At 36.2% G+C, this 10,353-nt stretch overlaps 1 protein-coding gene across 1 annotated transcript; it reads right to left on the bottom strand.

The window, feature by feature from the left end:
* Window positions 1–703: 703 nt before the first annotated feature.
* On the bottom strand, window positions 704–3,696 carry LOC110446670 (caveolin-2-like). The gene is made up of 2 exons (XM_021491927.1): window positions 3,632–3,696; window positions 704–1,803 (listed from the first exon to the last, which is right to left on the bottom strand). The coding sequence occupies exons 1-2, from the start codon at window positions 3,683–3,685 to the stop codon at window positions 1,459–1,461; spliced, it is 399 nt and encodes a 132-aa protein (XP_021347602.1). The 5' UTR covers window positions 3,686–3,696; the 3' UTR covers window positions 704–1,458.
* Between the last annotated feature and the right edge of the window lie 6,657 nt (window positions 3,697–10,353).

Genomic DNA, 10,353 nt, shown 5'->3' with positions numbered 1-10,353 from the left:
GTCCTTAAATAACCATGGATGTTGATAGGACGTAAAACACAAACCAAACCAAACACTCCCCTTTGATGTTTGAAAGAACTGTCCTGTACAAGACAATCATAATTATGTCCTGAAAAGATCCATATAATTCGAAGCACCAAATATAAATCTAGAGCTCTGTTGTTTCTTTGATATTTTACTGGTGATTTATTTTTTGGTTTTCATGACATTTTTGCGGAAGCAATGTCAGTTGACATGTCTGTTTTATGGAAGCTATTCGCTCATTCCATCAAGCTTACGACATGATTGGTTCGCGATTACTCTAAAAGTATAACGGAAAGGCTTGCACAATTTCTGATTGGAGATATATTCAAGTGTAATAATTATGAATGCTATATTAAGAGGCTGTAAAAAGGCAAAGGACTAGACACGCATGCTATAAATAGTTCTCCCTCGATTGCTATAGGTTTGAACAATCACAGCCCAAGGTTTACTGTTTTGGATAATTTACTTTAAGGTTAAAACTCATTCGCAATGACGTCAATTTTCCTGAATTTAGTATCACGGAGAAAAATGTCACACTCGGGATGATAACAATATGATGTCTTCTTTATAAATACCTGAAAAACAACATCTTATATACAAGTGACACAAACAATGTTGCCCAGTGTCCTGTCACTGAAATAGAATAATAAACTAGAAATACAAAGTCATGTGCAAGTATTTAAACATTTAATAAGTTATAAATCAAGTATCAGTCTACATCATGTTGACGTTACAGTGTAACATTAAATAACGATGCCTTCTCGTCCAGGCCTCGTGATAAACATAGCGGAACATCGTCCAGGTAGCAGTGTACAGTATACAGGGGTTAGCCATTTAACAAAAATATCACCCATGGCCACAACCCTCTACTGTACACTGCTACCCCAGGCCTCGTGATAAACAAATTAGAACATCGAAAGAAACGTGTCCGCCTATTCTTAGGGTTTGTATAATGTATATAATTATATTTGTATAAATATGTATCGCTTAACATTTTTCTATTATACATAAAGATATCATTTCACGTATATTTGTACTTCCATGTGTAGTGAGCAACGAAAATAAACGAACTGCGCATGCTCTGTAAAGCTTTCGAAAACAGATTTTAATGTGTGTACATACCTGCAGCCGATATTAACAGGCAAATTGATTTTATTTCTATGGCTATAACAATGTAATGCGGTACACAAATATATGAAAAATCCTTTTTCTCTGCCAGGCTGTCCCCCAGCAACAGACTACCTCCCTACAGCATTTCCCTATGACACGTCGAAAAGACTATCCGTGATTATCACTAAGTTAACCGTCGTTTCTGGGTAGCGTAACAATTTAATTTATATTACTTCTCGGTCACAATATCTGGGGTGACGTCATATGAATGAAGTATCGATGTGACTGGAAGACTTATTCCAAAGGAGTAAACGTAACACCATTTTATCCCTTGGTTCCACTGTGTTGGATAGAGATGTTGGAAAAGAGGAGGCCGCAGGTCTCGCAAAATGGCGCGAGAATACAGCCGACGAGATTGCCGATGCACTTCTGCATGGCGCTACAATTGATGACAAGGATCCGTATCGCAGGAGTCACACACCACACGTGTTCAAAAGCCACGAAGGCGAACTGGAATCCCCAGAAGAATGCCATGCAGAGTCCACAGAAGACAGCCAGGAGATTGTAACAACAGTTCTTACTGCACCGGAAGCATTCCTGAGAGGTTTCCCAAACACAATCGACGCTCTCTATTCCGTATCCCTCCGCGAACACATCTTCAAAGTCAGCCTAACAGTAAATAATAGCAATAGTAAGATATATTAATTAATATATACGTCTTCATTGAGATATCTTTCCTATGAAACTTTTAATATTTTCGAAACAACATGAATAAGCTTAACAAAAACTTTACTAGGGTCAACATTCCAAATAATAAAATTCTATCACACACACATTAACAAAACACGTTCACGTATTTTCCATTCCGCCGCAAATACGCCAAAAAAAGACCATTTTGTTATTATTAAGGGTCTTTTTATTTCTGACTAAATTCTGCTCATTGTCATCGACAAAGCGTTGATTGTAATTCAAAAAAAAAGAAAATGCACATGACCAGATTTATTCTTACTCTCCACTTTTGATAAATACATTTAATTACTAAAGAATTCAAAAAATAATAATTTCATTACTCAAAATGACAAAAGCCAAACAATTGAATACCTGGAAAATTTCGCTCAGTGAAATATTCGCCCTTCACCGATAAAATCCTTATTAGCCCAACATAAATTTCGCCCTTCACGCGTGATTAATATATCCATTATATTATGCATCAGGATAACGGAGGGCGAAAAAATCTGCAACGAATATTCCCCGGCATACAATATTAGCTTTCAACCTATATTTTAACCAGATTTTGAACAAACTCGAATATTGCACAAAATGCCTGCGATTTAAATAGCTATCAGACGAATGCTTTATAGTAAGATACAGTATGTGTACGGTGTTTTTAAAATTTCAGATGCACACACGCATTTGATCACGTCTGTATTGGAGACATTTAAGACATTAAAACACAGCTGGGGGACGTTTGATGGGTTTCTTACGCATATTGATATTTTTAGGTACATGTATATGTGTTCACAATACTTTTTTTTCATTTTGATATTTCCAAGATATTTCAAATGACTCTCTTCCGAACTGTTAGCCATGCTCTGTACGTGTTTAAATGTATAGCATACTTTTTTTCACCCACATTTTTATCGGCTTGTCATTTCTTTTTTCTTTTCTTTTTTTTTCTTTATATATATATATGTACTGGTATCATACAGATCTAACTATAAGCAAATCCTATACAGCCCAATCGTTACAGTTCCCCCCAAACACACAGCTCTGTGCTATTGATACAGGTCATGACATTGTCAATGGGTTTCATAGTTAGATAAGACAGTGAAGGTTCTAACACTAGTATGCAAAAACGCGATCGATCAAATTTTGGAGATTTTTATTTGCAAACACTTGTACGCTGGGCCACATATAATTGATACAAGTCTTCACCTGAAATTGCAATGTAACTTACAAACTTACCTGTATTAACTAACTCTAAAATGTAACTTATCCTTAAACTTTTAACTTGTATAGTTACCTGCTGTAATTATTTCTTAACTGTAGTAACTAACCATTACTTGTATTGACAAAAACGTAACTGCAGATACAAAAAAGCTAACTTGTAGTAACTTATTCTCACCTGTAGTAACTAGTGCGCACCTATTACCTAATATTAAACCCCAAAGTAACCAACATTCACCTTAAACTAACCCCGAGATGTAAGTATCACTGACAGATAAAATAGAAACACAAACACATTACTCTCAAGTTTCGTTAAACAAGAACTCAAAGCTCCAATGAAAAACATCTTGCATCCCCAAACACCAAATCGGATGCGAACGGGTAAGTAAGTGTTACATCAGCTGACACCCTGGAATATATTTCACGTTCAATTCAGTATTCTAGTAAGTAATGATCTACGACAAAGTGTACATGTAGGCAATGCAGTCATCGTCCTTAGATATAATTACCACTCACCTGTGATTAAACATCACCTGTAATTATATCTCACCTGTATGTGTACGTTGATACCATTTGGATCTCTGTCTTTTTTGAGCGAGGCCATGTTTACACCCCCACGTTAACCCTCGTTATGGCAGTACCTCCTTTCCGCAGGTATATAAGCAATGTGAACGTAAGCAACCTGTGGAAGGTGTAAATTCTTATACCAATTTTACGACTTTAACTGAATATCGAAAATTGCCTCTACTCTATGTCATCTTTTAGCTGAAAGTGTTCTTCACTGACAAAAATGACCGGTTTCAACAGTGATATTTTACCATTACACCTTTTTACAACAATGTTTGGAAAACAGTTATAATGGCGAGGTATCACAGTTCAACCATTGTTATGGCGAGATAGTACAGTTGAAACCGTTGTTATGGTGAGGTATTTCTGTTAAAATCGTTGCTATGGTGAGGTATTTCTGTTGAAACCATTGTTATAGTGAGGTATCATAGTTGAAACCGTTGTTATGGTGAGGTATTTCTGTTGAAACCGTTGTTATGGTGATGTATTTCTGTTGAAACCGTTGTTATGGTGAGGTATTTCTGTTGAAACCGTTGTTATGGTGAGGTATCACAGTTGAAACCGTTGTTATGGTGAAGAATCACTGTAGCAACCGTTGTTATGGTGAGGTATTTCTGTTGAAACCGTTGTTATGGTGAGGTATTTCTGTATAAACCGTTGTTATGGTGAGGTATTTCTGTTGAAACCGTTGCTATGGTGAGATATTTCTGTTGAAACCGTTGTTATGGTGAGGTATCACAGTTGAAACCGTTGTTATGGTGAGGAATCACTGAAGCAACCGTTGCTATGGTGAGGAATCACTGTAGCAACCGTTGTTATGGTGAGGTATTTCTGTTGAAACAGTTGTTATGATGACGTATTTCTGTTGAAACCGTTGTTATGGTGAGGTATCATTGTTGAAACCGATGTTATGGTGAGGTATAACTGTTATTACAGTTGTTATGGTGAGGTATCACTCTTGAAACCGTTGTTATGGTGAGGAATCACTGTAGCAACCGTTGTTATGGTGAGGTACCACTGTTGTTACAGTTGTTATGGTAAAATAACACCGCTGTAACAGTTTTAATGATGAAGTATTACAGTTGAAACATTTTCAGTGATGAGTAGTTAAGAATTACAGAGTTTTGCCAATATCCCCCAGATATAGAATACACCGCTGTGTGCTCGAAAGGCTGTGTGTTCAATATAAATATAAACATATATATAATATTGTACACGTGCTAGGATTGTAAAGCCATTTTCTCTTGTTGACCAACATGATAAATAAACTATAAATCAGCGACTGTTGCCTGGTCGCATTGTTCGGTTTAAGTAATAAAAACCGTCAAGAGCCTCAATCTACTTGTACAAATCATCTTGAGTCTTACGTTTCTTCATTTGTGTACTCGAGATTTCACCTCAATTTTGAGATGTCTCTCATACAAGTGGGGCGATAAGAGATATTGAAATTGTGAAATTTATGAGAACTGCTTTTGATTTCAGATATATATATATATATATGTTTTTAAACTCTGTTTTAGTCGGGCCAGGTTATAGAGAACTCGGCCAAAGTAGACATTACCATTTACACAGCTACACGTAAACATGAATGACGGAGAGCTTTTAGCATGACGAGAACTTGTTTGACTGACCTGGGCTTATCATAAGGACACGCATTACATTGTTTCTAGATTCTGCAGATCAAGGTAAAACAAGTCTTGTCCTTTTCTTAAACCTTATACAGGAAGTATATTATTATATGCACCCAAGTGCAAAACCCATTCACTTTTTAGGCGGTTTTTGTAGCTAACATTTATCATGACGCTTCTGTGACGAAATGTTTACAATCACTTTGTACGTAAACAGGAGAGGATATTATCATGTAAATTGATAATAGAACAAATAAGCAGATACTGGCCCCATTCGTCACAACTCGGCAGATTCCGAAGATGAAGAGTACCGGAACCAGCCGAGGCTAGCCGAATGATACTGGCCCCAGGATATCCTACCATTGATTTATACTAATTTTAATACAGTCATCATGTAAATTCCTATTATTTTATTTATACCCTTTGAGTGTTTAACTGCTTATAATGCGGGGGTGGAGTGCCGATTCGAATGCTTTGTTAAGCAGGCTTTAGTGATTATGTATAAATTCATATAATAAAATAATAATAATATAAAACATTTATATAGCGCCCTATATAATTTGTAAAATTACTCTAAAGCGCTTTACAACATATGGATAATAGTAATGGTTATAATTGTGAAAACAAAAAACAAAGGCTTACAATCACTTTTATACATTTAAGCAAGCAATATGCACATAATTGAACAAATAAAAGGGTGGTATTTACATGACGTCTTTGCAAAGATTCTAAAATGCAGACGTGAAGAGGTGAGTTTTGATGTCCCTCTTGAACTTGGCCAGGGTATTTGACTTTCTAATAGCAGATGGTAAGCTATTCCACAACGTAGCCGAAACCCTCCCAAAGCATCTGTTTCCGTAGGTCACAGTACGAGATTTTGGGACACACAACAAAGATTCTGACTCCGACCGCAGTGATCGTGACGGCTGATACATGGTAACAAGCTCCTGTAGGCACTGAGGAACTGTTCCATTCAGTGCCTTGTATGTGTACACCAGAATTTTGTACTGCGACCTGTATCGTACAGGTAACCAGTGCAACGAATAAAGCACAGGTGTGATGTGCTATCTCTTTCGAGTACGAGTAACTAGCCGTGCTGCAGTGTTCTGGGCCCTCTGCAGACGACTAGTTAGCTTAGAGTATAACTTTTAATTTATATTGCCGTCATTTGTAAATCACTTAAAGTGTTATAAATGTGTTTTAATAGTCATAATCATATGAACTACAATATTTCATGATAAAAGTCTTGTTCTTAAAATGTGCTTTATATTCAAACTTCTAATAAAAATGTAATAGCAACATTGAGAGGACATGATTTAACTAATTGTAATTTGCTGCATGCTACTTTTGTAAGGATATTTGCTAAGACTGACTGTAAAGCACTTTGATTGGACGGACGGGAACGGACATGCGATCTTTTAAGAAAAGTTAAGGAAGTGCAAACTGGAATCATGCCAGATAATCGTGCGATCTCATGAGACTGCTAGTCAACACTGGTCTTTAAAAACCAACCCTAATGTCAACAATACCGTAACTCTGACTCAAAGCTTTAAAACGATAAACAATGCACACTTATAAAAAGCATAATCAAAAGCATTGTCCTTTATATCCCACAAACAACATATTTCTGCATGAAATCATGATGGATATCACAAAACTTGTCCAAATTCTACATTAACCTATATCCCTTAAAACTCGGTGTTATAGGTTTGTCCATCAGCAATCGACATCTATCACGGTGGTCATGATATGTGCAGCAAGCTCCTGAACATCAAATCAACTGAACATAGATGTTACTATAAAGAAACGGAAGGCTCACTGTCGGAGAGTTGAAATCGTCCCGCTTATCGTACAGCTTAGTAGCAAGTAAAGATTAAAGAAAGCGGCTGATGTAGAAAAGTCTTGATTTCAACTTCATGAGGGTATATATGCGATCGAAGTGGTCAAGAAAGAATTTGTTATTTAAAGATAGTGCATCGTCGATATATTTGAAAGCGAAATTGAAGAGTTTTTGTTGCCAATTCTGATAAACTCTTCAATAAATTCCGCCCGATTTGGGGAAAAAATCAATAACATCCGCCAGAAGAGGAGCACATTTTGTTCCCAATGTCCACAGTCTGCTAGAAAATCTTGCCAATGAAATCAACAAAGATTGTGTTAACCATAAACTCAGTCGTTCCCATGATTTCTTCCTCAGTATATTTCATCTTGACCTTTGTCTTGTTTTCCAAAAAACAGATGCTAGAAAACAGTTTACAACCACATCGTTCTTCATCACTTTGGTATGAGGTAATTTAATGTAGATAATGGATCCCCCCCCCCCCCCCCCCCCATACTTGTCCATGAAAGACAGGAAATCTCAACCCTCGGGTAAGAGTTGAGCTGTCCAGCTAGAGGCGAAATATCGTGCTTGTCAGTCAAACTCTAACCCTCCGGTTGAAATTTCACTGTCTACGTACCACAGCCATTAAAGATTCTATTAATCTTTTGATATTGAAGAAAGAGTTTTGAGTAGAGAATGTTCAATATAGAAAAATATCTTTTGAGTTCTTCAAAATCAACAAACAGTGTCACAACATGACTTTAACCCTTATTAACCATTGTAGTGGTACAAAAAATGGTTTATATCGTCAACGATCGCAAAATTGAAGTTGTCATGTACAATAGGGTTCAACTGTGGCCTACACCGTAGCCGATCTGTTCTTGTATTTTTATGTTACGGATATTCCGTCTTTGCGTATTGCAGAGTTTTCTTCTCTTTGGAGCGGGTATTGATTGTTACGTCACTTGTTTGTGAGAGAAATGTCATCAATTTTTGAGAAAACGACGTAATTTTCTCACACAGACCAAAGACGTAACAATCAATACCTGCTCCCAAGAGAAGATAACTCTGCAATACGTAAAGACGGAATAGAAGAATGTAGATAAGTTGTCGTTTTAAATTGCTCCTTTGCACATATTTTGCCCTTGTTTCATAGATTTTGAGTTCGATTAACGGTTTTGTTGACAAATCGGTATTCTCTTTTGTGAAGCAATAATCAAGTAATATCTTCAAGATTGAAATTACCTAACGAACTTCTACTCTATGTTATTTATTGGAAAGCAACTTCTTTTTACATCTAATACACGAATACTTCATTAAAAACGATCCATCGCGAAAATGGAGATAATACCGTTGTAAAATTGCGTGCAATTCAGAGCATGCACATTGACTGTTTCGTTGTAAACTAACTGTATATTAAGAATGTATGGTTGACTTTAAAATTGGTGACGCATCGAGTGAGTGATCTAAAATAAGATCGAGTTGTCCCTCCTTTTCCATGTACGCAACGTTTGCTGGGTTTACCTTTGAATCCGCAATAGAAACCTGGTCAGTGATACCAAACCGAAGTCCCGTAGAAAAAAATATAGGTATCTTGTTTTTAAAATTTGCTATGCCTCTTATAGGACATGTTTTTTGTCTACATACGTTTGGTGTTGATATATATATATATATATAAAATCTCACAATCTGTTGTAGTTTACTTATACATAATGTAGATGTATGAAGAATCCTGTGTTTACCTCTACCCCTGACCAAGATGCTTATATTTGACCTTGGATATACGAGTAGACAATAAAATCCAGAAAATGGGCAACATACTACGTTAGATTCTGATATTTGCTCCCTATGGCCAGGGTAGATGGAAAGTTGTCTATCAAATATTGGGATTTTTGTATGCAATTAATTTTTTACAAGGAAACATTTACAAAATTTGATTGTGGTCTTAGTCTTTAATGTCACAAGCACCCGGTCAATTCATCCCGGGGGCTTGATAAAATCGGATTAAAATGACAGTTTCTTTCACATTCATTATAGAATATGTCCCCACCAATATGTTCATACTCTGCTGATATTACCATCCTTTGGTTCTTTTCGGGGCCGTATTACTTACATTAACTATTTGGATAATCTTGCATACTTGATGTCCTTGGATTTCGATGTCACATGTAGACATTATGTAAATGTAATATTAGCGATTTGTTATAAAATACGTCCGCGGTCCGCCATGTACTTTCGGATTTCCATAGACATTATGAGTCGTATATCAAGGTAGCACATTTCTTCTGTCTTTGGCATTCACAGTTGCTGAAGACTTGCGATAATTAAACGCATGTAAGCTGAGCTCCAAAATGATAAAATTATGAAAACAATATTTGATATTTTTATACAATGCAACATCTCTATAGCAAAATGACAAAAAAGATATTGAACATAATCGGTAGAAAGTTGGAGCAATAGCGCACATGATCTCCCTTTTTACATCAAATAATATGGGAAAGTGCTGAAGACAGGTAGATGTTCTTTTTGTTATGGGTCTGTATTTCAGACAGCGTATTTAAGGTTTCATATCTGTTCAATTGCGCAGCACAGAACCTCAATACTAAACCAAAATATAACATACTCCATTCGAGGCAGGTATAGTATTACTCTCTGTCCGATACAACTAGCGAATATTAAAATTATTTTTTCGCAAACTTAGCTTTTACAGTGTCAGATGTGCTCGTTGTAATTTCATCTCCGCACTAACACAAAATTCTGACTCCGTACTTACACGAAATTCTGACTCCGTACTTGAAACCATGATTTATGTAATCGTTTCTACCCTGGTATAGTCCAACACGTTTAGATATTTCGCTATTAAGTGAAATGATATATATATATATAGTTATATGTGTCAAAGAAGTAATATAGACGGTAAAATCTCATATAACACTGGATCCTAATGGAGGTATGTCCGTAGGATACGAATTACTTAAAATATTATATGGGGCAAAGAAGTAATTCCAACAGTGTGGACCTAAACTTGTCAACACTGTTGGAGTTACTTCTTTGCCCCATATATAGTTATATGTGTAATACCTCTCTGTACAATAACAAATCACTCCTGACTTCGGACAATTAAAGGAAAACATGGATACAGGTAGTAATTACCATCGAGCGCTGAACAGTATTGATAATGATGATGTTGTTGATGCCAATGATGATAATGATGATGATTTAATTGATGATAGTTATATGATGATGATTATGAGA

This window comes from Mizuhopecten yessoensis, unplaced genomic scaffold, assembly GCF_002113885.1.
Source record: "Mizuhopecten yessoensis strain PY_sf001 unplaced genomic scaffold, ASM211388v2 scaffold2929, whole genome shotgun sequence".
NCBI lineage: Eukaryota > Metazoa > Mollusca > Bivalvia > Pectinida > Pectinidae > Mizuhopecten > Mizuhopecten yessoensis.
Note: the sequence above shows the minus strand (reverse complement) of the source record. Positions and strands in the feature narration are given on the sequence as shown.